General features: G+C 49.8%; 1 protein-coding gene across 4 annotated transcripts in view; it reads left to right on the forward strand.

Moving 5' to 3' along the window:
* The window catches only part of PKP4 (plakophilin 4), an 86,494-nt gene that overhangs the window by 64,440 nt on the left and 2,107 nt on the right, over positions 1-19,947 (forward strand). For 3 of the 4 annotated variants that reach the window (XM_082056427.1, XM_082056430.1, XM_082056429.1), the window contains 17 exons: positions 1,886-2,017; positions 2,172-2,362; positions 3,157-3,712; positions 5,357-5,548; positions 7,011-7,195; positions 10,393-10,521; positions 11,429-11,642; positions 12,335-12,518; positions 14,081-14,198; positions 14,670-14,861; positions 14,993-15,166; positions 15,537-15,687; positions 17,728-17,923; positions 18,187-18,271; positions 18,376-18,493; positions 18,980-19,111; positions 19,815-19,888. In XM_082056427.1, the coding sequence (XP_081912553.1) occupies positions 1,886-2,017; positions 2,172-2,362; positions 3,157-3,712; positions 5,357-5,548; positions 7,011-7,195; positions 10,393-10,521; positions 11,429-11,642; positions 12,335-12,518; positions 14,081-14,198; positions 14,670-14,861; positions 14,993-15,166; positions 15,537-15,687; positions 17,728-17,923; positions 18,187-18,271; positions 18,376-18,493; positions 18,980-19,111; positions 19,815-19,888 (3,023 nt within the window). The remainder of the gene's footprint in view (positions 1-1,885; positions 2,018-2,171; positions 2,363-3,156; positions 3,713-5,356; positions 5,549-7,010; positions 7,196-10,392; positions 10,522-11,428; positions 11,643-12,334; positions 12,519-14,080; positions 14,199-14,669; positions 14,862-14,992; positions 15,167-15,536; positions 15,688-17,727; positions 17,924-18,186; positions 18,272-18,375; positions 18,494-18,979; positions 19,112-19,814; positions 19,889-19,947) is intronic. The other variant, XM_082056428.1, reaches the window with a different exon arrangement.

A 19,947-nucleotide genomic window follows, 5' to 3' on the forward strand; every position in this document is an offset into this window, starting at 1 on the left:
GCGTGGTGCAGCCTCCCGGCGGGTTCCCGTGCAGCGCATCGCGCAGCCTTCCGGCGGGTTCCCCTGCAGCGCGTGGCGCAGCCTCCCGGCGGGTTCCCCTGCAGCCCGTGGCGCAGCCTCCCGGCGGGTTCCCATGCAGTGCGTGGCGCAGCCTCCCGGCGGGTTCCCCTGCAGCGCGTGGCGCAGCCTCCCGGCGGGTTCCCCTGCAGCGCGTGGTGCAGCCTCCTGGCGGGTTCCCCTGCAGCGCGTGGCGCAGCCTCCTGGCGGGTTCCCCTGCAGCGCGTGGCGCAGCCTCCTGGCGGGTTCCCCTGCAGCGCGTGGCGCAGCCTCCCGGCGGGTTCCCGTGCAGCGCGTGGTGCAGCCTCCCGGCGGGTTCCCGTGCAGCGCATGGCGCAGCCTCCCGGCGGGTTCCCCTGCAGCCCGTGGTGCAGCCTCCTGGCGGGTTCCCGTGCAGCCCGTGGCGCAGCCTCCCGGCGGGTTCCCCTGCAGCGCATCGCGCAGCCTCCCGGCGGGTTCCCCTGCAGCGCGTGGCGCAGCCTCCCGGCGGGTTCCCGTGCAGCCCGTGGCGCAGCCTCCCGGCGGGTTCCTCTGCAGCCCGTGGCGCAGCCTCCCGGCGGGTTCCCGTGCAGCGCATCGCGCAGCCTCCCGGCGGGTTCCCGTGCAGCCCGTGGTGCAGCCTCCCGGCGGGTTCCCGTGCAGCGCATCGCGCAGCCTCCCGGCGGGTTCCCCTGCAGCCCGTGGCGCAGCCTCCCGGCGGGTTCCCCTGCAGCGCGTGGCGCAGCCTCCCGGCGGGTTCCCCTGCAGCCCGTGGCGCAGCCTCCCGGCGGGTTCCCGTGCAGCGCGTGGCGCAGCCTCCCGGCGGGTTCCTCTGCAGCCCGTGGCGCAGCCTCCCAGCGGGTTCCCCTGCAGCGCGTGGCGCAGCCTCCCGGCGGGTTCCCCTGCAGCGCGCGGCCGGGCGCGAGCACAGAGCGCTGTGCAGCCTTGGCTGCCCGCGGCTCCAGCTCCTGACGTGAAGCCGCGGCTCAAGCTTTGACTGGGCTGTTGCTTCCTAGGATGTTTTTTCTGGTTTCCATTGTAGGCTCATCCATACATTTCTTCAGCAAAAATGTACGTAGCTGGTGTTCCCTTTAAACGTAACCCATGTTTCCTGCTGCATCTCTGATGCCTGTTCTGCATCCATCGGTGTAACATGTTGGCAACTGAATGCTTAATAATTCTGTAAAAATCATTCCGATTCCAGTTTCTTGTTGTTCGAGTGCTCATCTTTGTCCTGTATTTCCAGTCCTTCCCTTTTTCCTCTCTGTGAGGCATGTGCGATGTCTCCTGTGCTGTCTGCTGTGTGCGCTGACGCAGCCCTTGGCTGCCGCTGGAGTTCAGCTGATGTTCTGAGCACTGGGCTCAAGAGTGGGGAAAAGATAAACGTTTGGACAGCAGTGTATGAAGTAAAGATGTGTAATACGTGTGCTAACTTGTGTTGCTGGTGCACAAACAGGGATGAAATCCAGCTCAGCCTTTGCTTTGTGGAGCTCTTGAGACACCGGGACCCTAGGGCAGTGCTAGTGACCCTCCCTGCGCTGCAGCGCGGCTGCGCGAGGTTTTTACTCCGTAAAACACACTTACTAGGTGGTTAATTACATTTTTCATTAAAGTAGATTGGAATGTACGTTTGAAAAATTAGAATTGTAGAAATACATCATACTGACAGGAAGCAACATTCTCAGACATTTGTATGAACGATGTGTGTTTGGCAGATGATACCTGCCTACCAGGAGACTCTGTTGATGTTGGAAGCCAGTTCTTCGTTAGCGTGCATGAGAAAATTATTGAGTTTGCAAGAAATGTACATATGAAAGGTTGGATTTATGTAATTAACTTATTCTTTCAGATCCTCCAAGCAGCAGCGTAAACAAGCCCCGAGTGTCAGACAGTGTTCACGCCAATGCCTATGACGTTAGGACAGAACCCGAACAAGGGAACCTCTACTCGCCAGAACAGACGTCTCTCCATGAAAGTGAGGGTCTGTTGTGTGCATTTTAAATATTAGAATATATTTCTGTATGGACCGCATAAAAATGTAATACGGTTATGAATGCAACAAATAACAAACTTATACAATATTTTTGTGAAGTTGTTAGATGCTTTTTCTTCTTACGCTGGCTTCACATCTACAGGGTCTGTAGGTAACTCAAGAAGTTCAACACAAATGAATTCTTACTCTGACAGTGGTTACCAGGAAGTAAGCGGTTTCCATAACAGCCAGAACCTGAGCAAGTCAGAAAGCAGACAGCAGCATCCCCTCGCCGGACCCGCTGCCAACCCCTTGGTGCGGAGCTCGCGCGCGGAAGGGCAGGCGTCGGTCCAGGTACGCTCCAAACGGACACTTCTTCTCTACAGCATCTCTAACACTCTTTTAAAGATAATTGTGTAGCTGGACCTGCCTTTGTGTAGGCTGGAGTTCATGTTATTAAGTTGCACCTCTATTTAACATCTTCACCGGTTAAAAAGCCGCGGTGGCTTGCAGCACACATAGACTTGCTTGCTGCAGTCAGCGCCTGTGTGATCTGGTTCATTCACTGTACCTGACATTAAGTAAAACTGAGGAGTCCTGACTGCAGAGTGTGCTCCTAATACAATATTGACAAAGTATCATTCACTTAAAATTCGGTTGTAATATTGGAGAAAACCTCCTAGAATTCAACCCGCATGTAAAAATGTTGCTTAAATGAAGGGGGTATTTGTGTTCCCTGTACTTTCTGATGTTTCTGGGTTTTTTCCCCTCCTTTTTCATTATTCAGAATGATAGTAAGACAGTAATTGACAAAACTTCATTAGCTTATACTGGAACTGTCCGCATTACTGTTCATGATTTTCTGAAGTGGTAGAATAATGAAGAAAGTAAGCATAGGTGCATATTAAAATAGAAAGCCAAAGAATGAGGAATGGAAGGTTTTTTAATGTTAATTCGCCATTTATATACTAAGAAATACTGGTAAGAAGTTATTTTACAGGAAAACTTGAGGAAATTATGTTTAGGGTATAGGTTGTATAGGTTGTTAAATTGTGTGCATTTCTTGTTGACTTCTCTGTCTTATGGGAGAAAGGTCTCCAGCCCATGGCGCAAATGCAGACACTAATGAAGGTTTGTGTTTCAAACAGCCCGCAGTGAACGTCGCCAGCACCCGCGTCATGAGGCGCGTCAGCTCCGTGCCGTCCCGGGCGCAGTCCCCGTCGTACGTGGTCAGCACCGGCGTGTCCCCGTCGCGGGGGTCGCTGCGGACGTCGCTGGGCAGCGGGTTCGGGTCCCCGTCCGCGGCCGAGCCGCGGCCCCTGGGCTCTCACGCCTACTCCTCCACCACGCTGCCGGCGCCGCGGGCAGCGTCCCCGTACGCGGCGCAGAGACCCGCGTCCCCCACGGCTGTGCGGCGCGTCGGCTCCATCACCTCCCGGCCCGCCAACCCCAACGGCGGCAGCGCCCTGTACCAAACGCCCCTCCGGGTCGGCTCTCCCCTGGCCTTCGCTGACGTGCAAAACAGAGTCGCTTCTCCCACCCAGACGCAGCTGGGATCGTCGTCCCCAAAGCGTTCTGGCATGACCGCGGTTCCGCAGCATTTGGGAGCGACGCTGCAGAGGACAATTCATGATATTGAACAGTATGGACAGCAGTATGACATCTATGAGAGAATGGTCCCTCCGCGGCCAGACAGCCTTACAGGTCAGTAAAAAGGAGAAGACGCAGCTTAAAACTTGCTCCAAACCTGCAACTGCAGAAAACCAGTAACCAGGGTACTGCTGTGCATGAAACCTTGTAGCACCAGGACATAATTGCAGCGGATCTGTCAAACCAGTTGCAACCGCTGGTGTCAAACACTGTGATCAGTCTCACCATAAGTTTGCAGTGAACGCTGTCTTTAATTACTAGATTGCTAGGTATGCATTAAATTGAATCACATGTTTTAAGTAGCTAAGTGAAATTCTGAGTGTTCCAATGCTGGAATTTTTTTAAGAGCAGGGCTAGGGGAGAAGCGGATGAAGGCAGAAGAGCTTTTCCCTCAGGTGAGGCACCCTGCAGAAGCTCTGTGCCCACAGCCAGCGAGCATCGCACGAGCTGGCGAATGGTCAAGAACTCTCAGAATTAACTACGTTCTAACTGGTTTTCCACTAGTATATTATATATTATATGATTATTCTCTGTAGACTTTGGAAGTATAACCTAGTAGAGGAGCTAGGATGCTTTAAATGAAAGCTTTAAAAACAGATGAGAAGTTGGAGGAGGACAGCTCGTTAGTACAGCAGCAACAGCGGGAAGCGAAGCAAATACAAAGTGTGCATTAGATAGTCAATGAGAGCGCTGGTGCTAGATGTTAAAATATGTTCTGGGGCTGGAAAAGAAGACTTAGAGAAGACTTACAGACTTAGTGCACCACCAACCTCCTAATCAGGATGGCAACAGTCAACTTAATAGGAGGTTGGTTGCTAATTCAGTTAGCAAAATAGTAAGGGGAAAGATATTGCACATCAGTGCTGGTTACGGAAATAAAGTAACACTCTGGAATGCACGGAAGGAAATTCTAGGCAACGTGAATAAGTTTTCGTGGCGCGGATAGAGGAGAAGCGAGTCTGAACGTGTGCAGGGCTGTTCAAAACGCTGCTGGTGGCGGCTGTTCTGCGCTTCTGCCAGTAACGTGCTTGGATCTTGCACTGCGACAGCGGTAGCAGGAGGTTCGCTGCTGGGGATGCGAGCAAATGGGACAAGGAGAAGGTAAAAGGCACTGCAGAGGGACGGCTGAAAGGCAAGGGGAAAAAGAGTTCTCACACAGCTGCAGCATAGCACTGCATATACACACCTCCTGGGCTATTTAAACCTTGATAAAGACTTTTCTCCACATGCTGAAATCTCTGCTGCCACTGCCAGGACAACGTTTGCTCTTACTGCTGCGTATTGTTTCATTTTCAGGGTTATGACCCCACTTTGCGCTGTGCCCTATTTCACAACCGAATTTCTGTTGAGTTCACAACTTACCTTGTCATTGCTAAATCTGTGAACTGCACACGCTGACTTAGGTTTTACCCTGTATGTTTTAGATTTTCAACTGTAGATGCTACCAAAAAGAATTGAATTGGAAAAGTTAAAGCTGTCAGTGTATAGACAAACTTTTCAGCAACGAAATGTGGCTTTGTCAATGAATCTTTCAGTATGGATCATTTAAGTATGGAAAGAAGTTGAGTGAATAAGTCTTTATAACTGTAGATGTAACCAAAACCTTTTCTTGGCTGAAATAAGAAAGATTCAAGCATGACAGCTTTATTATTTGTAACTGACGTGGGCCGTGGGCGTCTTTCCCTTTGTTGGTTGTAGGCCTGAGGAGCTCGTACGCCAGCCAGCACAGCCAGCTGGGACAGGAGCTGCGCTCGGCGGTGTCCCCGGACCTGCACATCACCCCCATCTACGAGGGCCGGCCGTACTACAGCCCGGTGTACCGCAGCCCGACCCACGGCGCCGTGGAGCTGCTGCAGGGCTCGCAGGCCGCCCTGTACCGCGCGGGCTCCGGTGGGTGCAGCGCCGAGCGCGGGTCGCGGCCCCGCTCGCGCTCCGTTGCGCGCTGGGGTTGTCTGCAGCCCGCAGCCTCTGGGAGAGCGCGCATGGGATACGCAGTGCCAGCTTAAAAGGGAAAACCAGGTGTTACAAATTAATGGAGGCAGAAGCTAGGCTTGAAGGACTTAAAATAATCACCAGGAATTAAAAAGCTCTTGCTATGTTTGCAATAAATACTTGGGGCTATATATAGGTGTCAGCTTAGGGTCAGAATATTTTCTGTTTGATATCGTGCACTCAGGTACATCCAAGCAAAGTGTGTTTCATTACACAAACAAGGTATGGGTTCCTCTGGCATCTCTGTGCGTCATTCTCTTTTGAATTGACTTTGTTGGTGGGTTTTTATTCATCACTGCAATTCAATGATAGCTTTCACCCTCAAATCACCTACCGCATCTTTCACAGCAAAAATTCTGGTTTTGTCCAACTTTTCAGCAAAGGATAATGTTAAATTACTATATCTGAAGATGGCATATTGAAATGGAAATATTTCTTAGAATTGTTACTCGTATTTTATGAAATGTACAGGCATTAGATTAGTATTTGAAGGGATTTTCTGTAAAGAGAAATGTGATGTGTGTTGCAGTGCAGTTTGTCCTTTAAGACTGATTAATAATTTGTGTAGTGGAGTAGTTTCCAAAAACTCTCAAAACATTAGAGTGATTTAACTAAGTAACTCTCTAGAAATATTTATAGAGAAATGTCTAAATCATACATAGCGTTTTCACTCGTTTGAGAATTGCTTTTTAATGTTCTTGAACTGAAGCACCGAGAGCACAGAATGGTGAAGGAGGCAGCGGTTTCCGAGTTGTGCAGCCTGGCGTTCGGTCAGGATGCGCCAGTGAGGAAATACAGCTAGAAACTGGAATTCTCTCTTTACTCCTCTATGTAAGGTCACTCACTTGGAAGAACAAGAGCTGCCAGAGCAGCCCTGCTAAGTCAGGGAGATACACGTTCCTGGCTTTGAATCTATCAGCTTAATCTTTGAAATCATCCTTTTGTTAGCTTTTTGTACATGTCGTTTGGAAAATGGATATATATAAACTAAATCAATTTTTGTTTACTTATTTTTTACTTTTTAGTACAGTTGGCAAGTTAATGTTAGTGATTGAATTCTGCTGCAAACCTGGAAAAGGTTTTGCATCCTTCTTTCTGCTCAGAGGCACAAGGCCCATTTCTCTCTTTCCATCCCTGTTGAGGCCAGCGGCTTGGGTTCTGGAGCTGAGCTGGCTGGCTGCCCGGGACGCTCAGCCCCTGCTCCTCCCCCTGGCGGCAGCTCCCCGTCTTCAGCACCGTACACGGCTTTAGGGCTGATTTTGTTATTTACTTTGTTTGCTTGCACTTTTAACCACGCGTTGCCTCTTCTCTTCAGCAGACAGCTGTTACCTAGCTTGTTTTAATGCTGATTATATCCTAGGAGTTGGGAATCTGCAGCGATCATCGAGTCAGCGTAGCACCCTCACGCACCAAAGAACCGCGTACGCGCTGAGCACGGCCGCGCCGTACGCGGAGCCGTTCCGGGTGCAGTACCGCCTGCCGCCCGCCGACGAGCCCACCACGCGCTCCCCCTCCATCGACAGCATCCAGAAGGACCCCAGGCAAGTCCCTTGTGCGTGCAAGAGTCACACCTGTGTGCCGTAAGGAGATTTGTCATACGTTCCTTGAACATACACGGCACACTGGGGTGCGTGTGTTCCAGCTTTCCATCATTTAAACAATCATTGCTAATTTAGATATTAAGATCTATACCTTTATAGCCACAGTAACAAATGCAGTCCACTTGTTACAGTAAGAAAGAATAACTTTTATGTTTTTAGTCGTTATTACATTTTCGTCCATGTTTCTTTTCACGTAGAAGTTATTACAAGAAATAAATTTGAGAATTGACTAGATTATTCGAAATAATTTTGAGTAACTCTACAGAGCATCCTATGATATTGTAGTAAGTTTTCTCCATATGGGAATGAGAATCAGGGTTTAGAAATTAGAAAAGTACATACCTCATTTATTTGAATTAATTTTTTGTGAGCAGCCTGTTTAAATTTCAGAACAACGTAAGTTTAAAAATTATATATAAATGTACCACTTTGAAAGCGAATACACATTCACATTTTTAAAATAGTTACTAGTCTGATGTTGTAAACATACGTACGCAGTGTGGGCACGTGAGAAGTGTAGTGCTATACTCAGAATTCGTTAGACACTGATCATTAAAGCCTTGTCTTTTCCAACGGGCTCATCGCCGCCCAGTCCGCAGAAGGCTGGGAGGGATTTCTGGTGCTGTGCGTGTTCGTGTGTGATTGCTGAAACTCCAGCCCGTCTCAGCTTGGCCAGCCCACTGAGGCCCCGCTCACGGGTGCACCTGACGCGTTTGCTGGTTTAGAAGCACCGAGAGGCTGGAGCGGGGGCTCCGGCGGTGCCGCAGAGCCTTCCCCATGGCACACGGGGCTCCGGCGGTGCCGCAGAGCCTTCCCCACGGCACACGGGGCTCCAGCGGTGCCGCAGAGCCTTCCCCACGGCACACGGGGCTCCGGCGGTGCCGCAGAGCCTTCCCCACGGCACACGGGGCTCCGGCGGTGCCGCAGAGCCTTCCCCACGGCACACGGGGCTCCAGCGGTGCCGCAGAGCCTTCCCCATGGCACACGGGGCTCCGGCGGTGCCGCACAGCCTTCCCCACGGCACACGGGGCTCCGGCGGTGCCGCAGAGCCTTCCCCAGGGCACACTGAGGCACCGGCGGTGCCGCAGAGCCTTCCCCACAGCACACGGGGCTCCGGCGGTGCCGCAGAGCCTTCCCCACAGCACACTGAGGCACCAGCGGTGCCGCACAGCCTTCCCCATGGCACACGGGGCACCGGCGGTGCCGCAGAGCCTTCCCCACGGCACACGGGGCTCCGGCGGTGCCACAGAGCCTTCCCCACAGCACACGGGGCTCCGGTGGTGCCACAGAGCCTTCCCCATGGCACACGGGGCTCCGGCGGTGCCGCAGAGCCTTCCCCATGGCACACGGGGCTCCGGCGGTGCCACAGAGCCTTCCCCATGGCACACGGGGCTCCGGCGGTGCCGCAGAGCCTTCCCCACGGCACACGGGGCACCGGCGGTGCCGCAGAGCCTTCCCCATGGCACACTGAGGCACCGGCGGTGCCGCAGAGCCTTCCCCATGGCACACGGGGCTCCGGCGGTGCCGCAGAGCCTTCCCCATGGCACACCGGGGCTCCAGCGGTGCCGCAGAGCCTTCCCCACGGCACACGGGGCACCGGCGGTGCCGCAGAGCCTTCCCCATGGCACACCGGGGCTCCAGCGGTGCCGCAGAGCCTTCCCCATGGCACACGGGGCACCAGTGGGCGCAGGACGGGGCGATGGCTGCGCCCGGCCCGGCTCTCACCAGAACTTCCTGGGTTCCCCCTTACAGAGCCTCACAGCACCATTCGCTTGTCTTCTAGTTTGGCCCTGCCTTTCAGTCTCGAAAGTAAAAGCGCCGTTTTTAATAGATTTGGTTGTTCTGTTCATTTGTGGAAATTAATATATTTCTTTTTTTATTAGATATTGAGAGACTGAATTAATTTCGTTTCGCTGAATGGCACATTCGTCTAAGTGATGTTAATAGGATAACCTTAGCTCCACATCATGCTTGCTAGCTGCATGCTGGCCTGCGCCAGCACGGCTGCAGGAAAACTGCTTGTAATAGGCATGCTTGAAATTCCTAGCAGGGAACTTAGAGAAATCCTGACTCAGTTTCCATTGCTGCTGCACCTTCTTAGCCTGTATTTCCCAGGGGGTGGTTTTACCTCACGTTTACCCTGTTTCGGTTTCTGCCGTGCAGCCTCGGCCGGGCTCCCTGGAGCGTCACTGCGCAGGAAGGGAGCGGGCGCGCGGGCGCTCCGCTGCGGGAAGGGCTGTGCCCTGAGCTCCGACTGGCACGAGCCCGGAGGGATCAACCTGCGAGTCGTTGAGCAGCTCCCAGCAGGCACGGAGCGGAGAGGCTGGCAGAGCCCTGAGCAGCTCCCCAAAGGCTCCTCCTGGAATGTCCTTTGGGGGGTTTTGGTTGCGGGTTTTGGTTTTGCTTTTAATTTACTTGTATTTGAGAATGGGAAAGCTTAGATAATACTTTTAAAAATTTATTTATTTTCCAAACCTTCCTTTACAGAAGGAAGATAGCCCAACAAACGTTAGTGGATATGTTTCTAAATCTGTGAACTGGGCATGGATATGTTTTATGAATTTTCCAAGATTTGTCTGCGCAAAATCATTCTGTTTAATGGAGGAGATTTGATTTTAATTATTTTAAGTTTACAATCCCTGAGTAACTCAACTGACGCAAACATCCTGCATCTGGTCGTGATGATGGAATTTCAGGCTGTGCAGCGTTTATTGAAGTATAATTGCTGTCAGACTAGGAAGAATGTTGAGCACTGAGGAAGAGGTGTCGTGTGGAAGAGATGCACCTGAGCAGCATGGTGAAGTGGGTGTCTGTTGCATTATGTGTTTCAGTTTTGGGAGATTTAGGCAGGTTGCAGTGCTTGAGTTGGTCTAGTTTTAGTGTTATACGTATTTGTGTAATCAACAACCAGGCTAACTGAAGACCATAGGATACCAAGCGTCCTTTTCCAGTTGGAAGACTGGAAGGTGGTGCGGCTCCTGGGTGTTCCGATATGCCTGTTCTTCTTCCTAGCCCCAACACTCCAGAACAAAACCAGAATTGTCGAAAAACACTTGAGATGCTCTAGTAATTCTACTTGGTAAATAAACATGCGTTTGTAACTAATGCCTGCTCTCGCCTGTGTTCTGCTAACGAAGGGAGTTTGCCTGGCGAGACCCAGAGCTGCCCGAAGTGATCCACATGCTGCAGCACCAGTTCCCGTCGGTGCAGGCCAACGCGGCTGCCTACCTGCAGCACCTCTGCTTCGGGGACAACAAAGTCAAAACGGAGGTAGGGCCCGGAGCGCCTGGCTGCTCCCGGGAAACTGCCAACGGGAAACCACACTGCTTGCTTTTTCTTTTTTTCGGTATAGCACAGTAGATATATATATATATATGTATGTATAACGCAGGCATGTCAACCGCACCGCTCAGCGTGGTGTCATCCACAGACCTGCCGAGGGTGCGCTAGATGAAGACATCAAACAGCACTGGTTCCAGTACGGAGCCCATGGGACACCACTTGTCTCTGGTGTCCATCCAGACACGGAGCCATTGACCACGACCCTCTGGATGGGACCGTCCAGCCAGTTCCTTGTCCACCCACCAAATCCGTATCTCCAGTTTAGAGAGCCGGATGTTGTGGGGCAAGCAGAAAAGTACTGCATGGAAATGAGATCTCAAAACATAATGTTTAAATTTTGTTTAAATGTATAGTGAGGAATAAATGCAACTAACCTGCTTAAAGCAGACAATAGAAGGATTTTTTAGCCTAGGAAATTTCTGCAGAGTAAACCCTTCGGATATACCGATAGGACAGGATATATGCTAATTTGAACTGATTTTGTCTGTGTGTGTGTTTGTGACTTCTTATTTCTAATATTCCCAAAAAAGATATTCTACGGTATAGGAAATTACCTAAAAACTGCATTATGGGGAAGCAAAACTTTAGCAGGAAAATTCTTCTCTGCACACAGCCAGTGACTGAAAATGGGCATCAGCCTTTTCTACAGGGACGCCAGTGGTGCACAGGAGTTTTCAGTACGGTGTAACAATCAACTTACTAATATTAACCAACAATATTTCTTCTTGAAGTAGAATGGAATGGGCTGGTTGTATTTTAAAAAAAAGCCTTTGGAAGCTGTAGAGCAAAACGGGTGAAATCAGTGGTGCTGATGGTCCCGACGCTCTTTTTGCAGGTGTGTAGGCTGGGAGGAATCAAGCACCTGGTTGATCTCTTGGACCACCGGGTCCTGGAGGTCCAGAAGAACGCCTGCGGCGCGCTGCGGAACCTCGTGTACGGGAAGTCCACGGATGAAAACAAAATAGCAATGAAGAACGTCGGTGGGATACCTGCCCTTTTACGACTGTTGAGAAAGTCTGTTGATGCCGAAATTAAAGAGCTTGTAACAGGTACGTTTTGAATAGAAACAAGCAGAGAATTATATTACAGATAATTTTTCTCAAGTAGACAAGATGGGAATAACTGGCAAGTGACTGGAATTGAGTATATCGACTGGGTTGTTATTTGAGCATTGGTATTTGCGAATACAAACCCACTTATTTTGATAACTGGTAGTTAAAGTGTTAGCAGAGAAGTGTAGATTCACCAGGAGAAGTGAATCTTGAGATAGTTGCGCTAAAGCTCCACTTAGGGTACATTTTTCCCAGAATGATTCTCCTCAATACACAGCTCGGTCTTGGATAAGTATTTCTGTATTGACTCCTAACATTTGGTTTATTACAGGCTTTTTCTTACCATCCGCTGACAAGGGTTTTAAGTAAGATCTTGCAGAATTCATAAGCTGGACCCAAACTGTGTAAACGTGTGTTAAATTACAGACAGAAAATCGCTAGTAGTATGCAAATGATAGAAGCATCTCGGTGCACAGAAAGTGATTTGCAGTTCTAACACGTGAAGGAACTCCATTTCCATCAGAACAAGGCAGATTTGCTGGGTGCTGCATACATCCGCTATCTCTTTTTCATAATTTTTTGCATAGGTAGATTATCCTTCTCCTATTTAGTGATGTCTTTTGGGTTGTAAAGGCTGTTGTTATTTGCTTGCCAAGTCTGTTCTGACTGTTGTACAATGAAATCTGCAGGGGTGCTCTGGAACCTGTCTTCCTGCGATGCGGTGAAGATGACAATCATCCGAGACGCGCTGTCGCCGCTGACCAACACTGTGATAGTGCCCCATTCCGGGTGGAACAGCTCCTCCTTTGATGATGATCACAAGATGAAGTTCCAGACCTCCCTGGTTCTGCGCAATACCACGGGATGCCTGAGGTAGTTTGCTCTTCTGGAAGGTTCCCTTGCACAGAGTAATCATGTTATCCAGCGGGTCCTTCTTATACTGTCATTTTTAAGACACAGAGGTTGCTACGTAATTGTATCATTTAGGCAGCTTCTGCATCTGGGTTTTTTGTTCCATATTAGAAAATTATGAAAACTACCAAGTTAGTGACTAAGAGATGGTAACTATAACGGCTAGTGGTTACATTTCAGTTGTATTTTTTTATAAATTAAAATCATAGCACTTTTCCCCTATTAATTACTGCAATTTTTTGTATTATGTGTAGGGCTTATGAACATTATTTAGGGAAAAAAATGTGTGGTGTTTCTTTATTGTTAGATACATATTTGTGTGTGCATGCATGTCAGTAAAGAAGTGTTCAACTGTTCCCTTTGTGGATTTCTCAAACAGTAGGAAGAAAGAAAAAGGCATTTAGAATAATAAAAGGCAGGACTAAAATATCTGAAGAGAATTCAAGGGCCAGGGGTATGAGGTGTTTCTGTGTCCAGTGCGTGCAGGCACAGCGTGGGCTGCGGCCCTGGCCCGGCGCACATTCTGCCTGCACCCTGCGCACCTTCTGCCTGCGCCCTGCGCACCTTCTGCCTGCGCCCTGCGCACATTCTGCCTGCGCCCTGCGCACCTTCTGCCTGCGCCCTGCGCACCTTCTGCCTGCGCCCTGCTCACATTCTGCCTGCGCCCTGCGCACCTTCTGCCTGCGCCCTGCTCACATTCTGCCTGCGCCCTGCTCACATTCTGCCTGCGCCCTGCTCACATTCTGCCTGCGCCCTGCGCACCTTCTGCCTGCGCCCTGCGCACATTCTGCCTGCGCCCTGCTCACATTCTGCCTGCGCCCTGCTCACATTCTGCCTGCGCCCTGCGCACCTTCTGCCTGCGCCCTGCGCACATTCTGCCTGCGCCCTGCTCACATTCTGCCTGCGCCCTGCTCACATTCTGCCTGCGCCCTGCGCACATTCTGCCTGCACCCTGCGCACCTTCTGCCTGCGCCCTGCTCACATTCTGCCTGCGCCCTGCTCACATTCTGCCTGCGCCCTGCGCAGCCTGTGCCAGCCCTTCCCTCCCCGCTCCCTCCTGTGAGCCGCTCTGCCCGGCCGGGCCAGCACCGCTACACGGTCCGTGAGGCTGCACCACAGCTCACCCACTGGATCCGGACTCCAGAAGGGTATTTCCAGCACAGATCCGGTCTCCAGAAGGGTATTTCTAGCACAGATCCGGACTCCAGCAGGTTATTTCCAGCACAGACCAGCTCAGCGATCAGTTCTGCAGTGCATACGGACATAGAGCTGGACTTGGACAGCAGAGAGGGCTCAGGGTGCGAGAGGGTTCTGCTTGTGCCAGGCTCTGTCAGGGACTCGGTGCTCCCTTGAAACTGGTTTGGAATCGTGTTTATCTTTTATAAGAAAGGGGGTGGGTTCCTGCACAAAATGATGTGTTTGCCTTTAACTTCTCCATATCAGTCAGTTGGATAAAAAACTGCCGCAGACTGTCTAATGAGACCATTGTGGATACGTGTTGTTCCTTGTCATTCCACCTGCAGGAACCTGAGCTCGGCGGGCGAGGAGGCGCGGAAGCAGATGAGGGCTTGCGAAGGGCTGGTCGACTCGCTGCTCTACGTGATCCACACGTGTGTGAACACCTCAGACTATGACAGCAAGGTGTGTGCACGCTTCCTGGAAAAGGTTAACCGTGCTAAACCGTGTGTCCCATAGCATCGTAGGGGTCTGTGGAGCATCGTTTAGCGCTGTGATGTGTTAGCTCAACTGGGCTTCTCTCCCGCTCCTGGTTTACTGATGCACAATCAAATTCTGTTGCATAATACAACTTGTTCTGTGCTTTTCATTTTCATCAGTGTTGAAGTAGTCATTCTTTAAGAAAATAATAATAAGCTCTTGTGCTTTTCATTTTCAGGGTACTAGAAGTCCCACTATAGTAGAGATTGCTGTTATATTTTCATATTTGAGGATATCAGGAGAGAGATCGCAGAGAAACAGACAAAGCAAGGCCTAGAATTACAATGTGCTGCTTGTGCTCTAAATGCCTTTCACCTCTGCTTGGTTTGTTTGCCTTGCTTTATCACTATGTAAGAAAGTACCTAATTGCCCGACATCTTTGTGGTTTGGCTCCAGACAGTGGAAAACTGTGTGTGTACCTTGCGAAACCTTTCCTACCGTTTGGAACTGGAGGTACCTCAGGCACGTCTGCTGGGGATCAATGAACTGGACGACTTGTTAGGAAAAGAGTCACCCAGCAAAGATTCAGAGCCAAGCTGCTGGGGGAAAAAAAAGAAGAAGAAAAAAAAAACTTCACAGGAGGATCAGGTTTGCCATTTCCTTTGTATCACAGCGTGTCAGCTGTAGTTCAGCTAGTTATGGGGGTACATAGCTTGGGGAACTACCGCACATTGATTGAAAATACGGAGGTTTGATGCAGCTCCGTGTTCCTTTTGCAGTGGGACGGAGTTGGGCCCATCCCCGGGTTCTCCAAGTCCCCCAAGGGGGTGGAGATGCTGTGGCACCCGTCGGTGGTGAAGCCGTACCTGACGCTGCTGGCCGAGAGCTCCAACCCCGCCACGCTGGAGGGCTCGGCCGGCTCGCTCCAGAACCTGTCTGCGGGCAACTGGAAGGTCGGTCACCTCCTGCTCCTCCTCCTGCCGTCCTATTTCAGCTGGGATTTTTAATAAGATACTGGAATGTGTTTGGAAGGAACACGTAATTTTCAGTATGCGTGTGAATATGTCTCTCTAGTGCGTATCGTTAGTGTTTATGTGCTACGGTAATGTCATTTGCACAGTGAAAAGCAACATTGCTTTGTAAGAGGCATGAGTAAAAACAACAAAGAGCCAAGCCGTTCTAATAACAGAGAAGATACTCATTTAACATGTCAGCTCTTCTTTGGGAAACAGCTCCTAACGTACTCACGAATTCCAATGCAGTAAGAGATTATTTCAGTCGGAACGTTGTGGTAGAATTGTGAGTAACTGGCGTGTGTCACAGTTCGCAGCGTACATCCGAGCCGCGGTAAGGAAAGAGAAGGGGCTCCCGATCCTGGTGGAGCTGCTGAGGATGGACAACGACAGGGTCGTCTCGTCCGTGGCCACTGCCCTCAGGAACATGGCGCTGGACGTGCGGAACAAGGAGCTGATCGGTACGTACAGAACCACGGCAAAGCGCCGTCGCCAGCGTGTCAGACCTCCGACTGCACAAACACCGGGGTGGGATTTACCAGTACAAATAGCAAACTCCATCTCACTGTATCATGGCATTTGGGGCAAGAAATTCATCTTTTTGTCAGCAGTAGCTTTTCCGTAGCACTGACATTTCCGTTGGCCTTAGCCAGCTGCACAGCGGTCTCTTTCCAAAGGGTAGGTCACCTCCGCTAAATGGCACCGGGCAGGAAGCTGTCAGTACAAAACACGACGGAGAACACAACTCTGCTTCCTTGGAGCTGAGCAGCGACCTTCTCTGAGCGTTCCAAGGCCCTTCGTGTTCTACGAGGACAGGAAGCTCTGCTGCCGCTGCGTCAGGAAATACTTCCTTTAATAGTACGGGATAAGGAGAGAGGGAAGAAATCCTCTTCTAGTGAAGTATTTCTATGAAAACTCAGAGGCAGAGCAGTATGCATGTGTGTCTGCTGAATTAAGTAATCAACAAGAGTTCTTGCTAGAAAAACTGTTTTCCTTTTGTCAATTTTAATATTTAAAAGTTAAAGTGTTCATCTGTGCCTTTCTCATGTCGCATTTAAAAATCCCAAATAACAGTTTTGCTGCCTTGATCGGGAATCTCAGTAGATTATGGCAGGTGTTGAACACACCTCACCTCAGACTGCTGTGGCCTAAAGGAACCCTACTAACATGTGGTGTGATCTGAAAAAGTTCCCCTTTTGTTACAGAAGCATTTTCTGTGTTGTAGACAAGTGGGAGAAGTATATAACAACTATTTATACAGAGAAGAGCATCACTGTTCTTAAAGATATCAATGCAGGTGAACAGAATGTTGTTATTTATTTCTGACGCTTGTCCATCCTGGATGTTCAGAACATGTTTTCTGGCAGTGTGGGTATCACCTCCATGAGAAATGAGCAAAATGAGAATCCTGTTGTATAGCAGCAGCCACAGACATGTCATACTCAGGTGATGTTGTCTTTCCAGGATTGTTTTCCAATCCTGGCAGAACTTCTCCATTCAGGAACACACCTCCACCTGCTCCCCCCCCTGGCCAAAGCCTTAGATAGGAAAGAGCTGTTGGCTCATCTGGGTATCAATGTCTGGAGACATGAAGCGAGTCGCAGGTGACCCATGCTGGTCACCTGTTCATGCACCTTCGCTGCCGGTGGCAGGGGCAGGAACGGCGGGTTTTCAGGGCCGGAACGCTGCAGAAAGCTCCGGTGAACAGCAGCCTGCACCGGTACACGCAGCCGTGCGATGAGCCTGCGAGGCTGGCGGGGACGGGAGCTGCTGCAGCTGCCTTGGTGACAGTTCTGCGGTGGCTTTGAGAAGCTTTTGTTTGCACAGTTCTTTCTTGGATTTTTTTTCCCTGAGGTACATTGTGCAAATAGGTAACTAATGGCTTTGTAAAGCTTATTCGTTGTTCACTGTTATGTACAAATACATGTTTTCAATAAAATCGATTAATCATTTAATTAACAACACAGCCTAAACAGGAAAAAAGAAGTTCCCTGAGCTGTAGTTCGTTTCCTTTGTCTGCAGTGTGATTGTTCCTGTGCCTCAGTCAGGAACTGAGATCTGAGAGTGCTGGGATCTGATCTCTTAGGGTAACCAGTAAAGTGAACAGAACGTCTGAAAGAAAAGAATCCAGGTTTCTGTGAGGATTTCTTTAACCATGCCCTAAACAAAGCCCCGGAACCTGCAGCTCTCCGTGGTCAGAACCAACAGTGTGATGTTTTTCCTTGAACAATTCTGCTTTCTCCAAATAATTCCTGTTTACAAAAGTTCCTGTTTTAGTGCAAAAATGCAACTTGCACATTTCTAAGGTAAAAGGAAAAAAAAAAAATCAGAAGTCTCCCTTGACTCTCCGTAAAATGTCAATTCTTGGAAGGTTTCCATGATTTTGATCCTGTGTTTCATTTTATTGCTTTCAGATGCAGTTTTGTGATGAGTCCTATAATTTCAAATCTTAAGTACCAAAATGTATTTCTTCACTTGGTTCTGTCGGTGGGTTTTTCTAGGTAAATACGCCATGCGAGATCTGGTTAATCGGCTCCCGGGAGGCAACGGCCCGAGCGTGCTGTCGGATGAGACGGTGGCCGCCATCTGCTGCGCTTTGCACGAGGTGACCAGCAAGAACATGGAGAACGCCAAAGCGCTGGCGGACACCGGCGGCATCGAGAAGCTGGTGAACATCACCAAGGGCCGCGGGGACAGGCAAGTGGCAGCTCCTGCTCGGTGCTGGGCGCGGTGACCCGCGCGGCTGCGCAGAAGTGATTGCCCGCTGGCTCGGGTTCCGCAGCAGCCTCCGGGTCAGGCTGCTGGCTCCGCTGTGGCCACGCCGCGCTGGCGCCACGTGCGGTGTCGAGACCCCGGACTTGCTTCACGGCATCAAGGTTCAGGCTGTTTTGTAGCTTAGGAACATGGTTCTTTTTAAATGGAGTAAAGTGGCTTTCTACAACGTCATATTCTTTACTTAGGTCCTCACTGAAAGTTGTCAAAGCAGCTGCCCAGGTACTGAACACATTATGGCAATACCGAGATCTCCGTAGCATTTATAAAAAGGTAAGTTACCAAATCAGCCTGCACTGGAAAATAGTTCTACAAAAACTCCTGATTTAATAAAAAGTGATTTCTTTTGATGTTTTTTTCTTTCTGCCGCTCCACAGGATGGATGGAATCAAAGTCATTTTATTACACCAGTATCAACACTAGAGCGAGAGAGATTCAAATCACATCCTTCCTTATCAACAACAAATCAACAGATGTCACCTGTCATACAGTCAGGTCAGTCAGGAAACATGGAGATTTACTGAAGGGGCCCCCGATAGCCCTTTTTTTAACTCAGGTAGCCCTCAGTTGACTGCTAATTCTACCCAAACCACGGAGGCCGTGCTGCCTCTCCTGTACGCGAACGCCCGCTGGTCACGCACCGCAGTGCTGCTCCGCCGTCCCTGTCGGGCGCACAGGGCTGGGGGGTCTGCACTGGCCCCGTGGTCTGGACACAGCACTGAGCACATCTCAGGCCCTGCTGACGTGGCTGAGCTCTCCCGTTTCAGCTGATTTCTCCACCATTATGGTATGAAGTTCTCATCTCAGGGTACGTCGTTCACAGGTCTCACACTGGGGTTCTTCATACAGGAAAAAGGATGGATGAGTTTTGTCCATTCCGCCCATCTCTGTTTTGTTAATCCTCGGGGACAAGGAGGGTACAGAGAAGGCTGGGCATGGCCACAGCTGTTGTAGATACCGACCGTCCTCTTTTCTCCTCAGTTGGCAGCACGTCCTCATCCCCGGCCTTGTTAGGAATCAGAGAGCCCCGCTCCGAGTATGAGCGAACGCAACCTTCTATGCAGTATTACAATAACCAAGGCGATGGCATCACACACAAAGACATATACACCGGTAAGATACCAGTCCGGTGAGCTTGTAACCGAGCACGTAACATTGCTGTGCGAGGGGTTTATACAGTCTGGACAGCGCGTCAGCAACCTTCGCAATGTTGTTCTCCGTGTTTATTCATGACATTCCCTGCACGTGGAACAGAGCAGGTTTTTCCTCTGTCTCTGCTATTCTCTTTAAAATTGCACGTTACCAGAATAAGAGAAGGTCTGGTTACATATTGGGAGGCGAGAGGTGTTTGGAATTTCTATTTTTATTTCAAATCCTATTATAGATTTTTTTTTAATGCACGTTACATTATTATTATCATTATCAACATTTTATAAATAATAATATGTGGTAGTATATTATAATAATAAAATGTTATTATTGTTAAATTATACCAGTATTTCATCTTTTCCCTGATCTCCCTTTTCCTTCTTACTATTTGACACAAGTCACAAAACAATATAGAGATGACAGTAAACAAAGAGAAGGAAATTCCTTGTTTGAAAGGTTATTAGTCTGTAAAACAAAAATCAGCAATGCAAAAGAGCCTCTTGGTTTCAATTTAACTTCTGCTGAGGCACAACATTTGCCTGCACTGTGTTGTTATTAGTAGATACTGAAATCTGTAGACTTAATTGTTTGGGTAAAATAGAAGTAAATAGACTTACAGACGAAAGAATAAAGACTGAAGTTTATGCCATCAACTGTTTTCTCCCAGGTTCCAGCAAACCGTCACCAATTTACATCAGTTCCTATTCCTCACCAGCAAGAGAACAGAACAGACGACTACAGGTGAGTGCCAGTGTTCTGTGGAGAGGAGGCTCAGCACGCAGGGTTCAGCAGGGCCTGTT

Source organism: Streptopelia decaocto (genome assembly GCF_964273445.1).
Source record: "Streptopelia decaocto genome assembly, chromosome: 6".
Lineage (NCBI taxonomy): Eukaryota > Metazoa > Chordata > Aves > Columbiformes > Columbidae > Streptopelia > Streptopelia decaocto.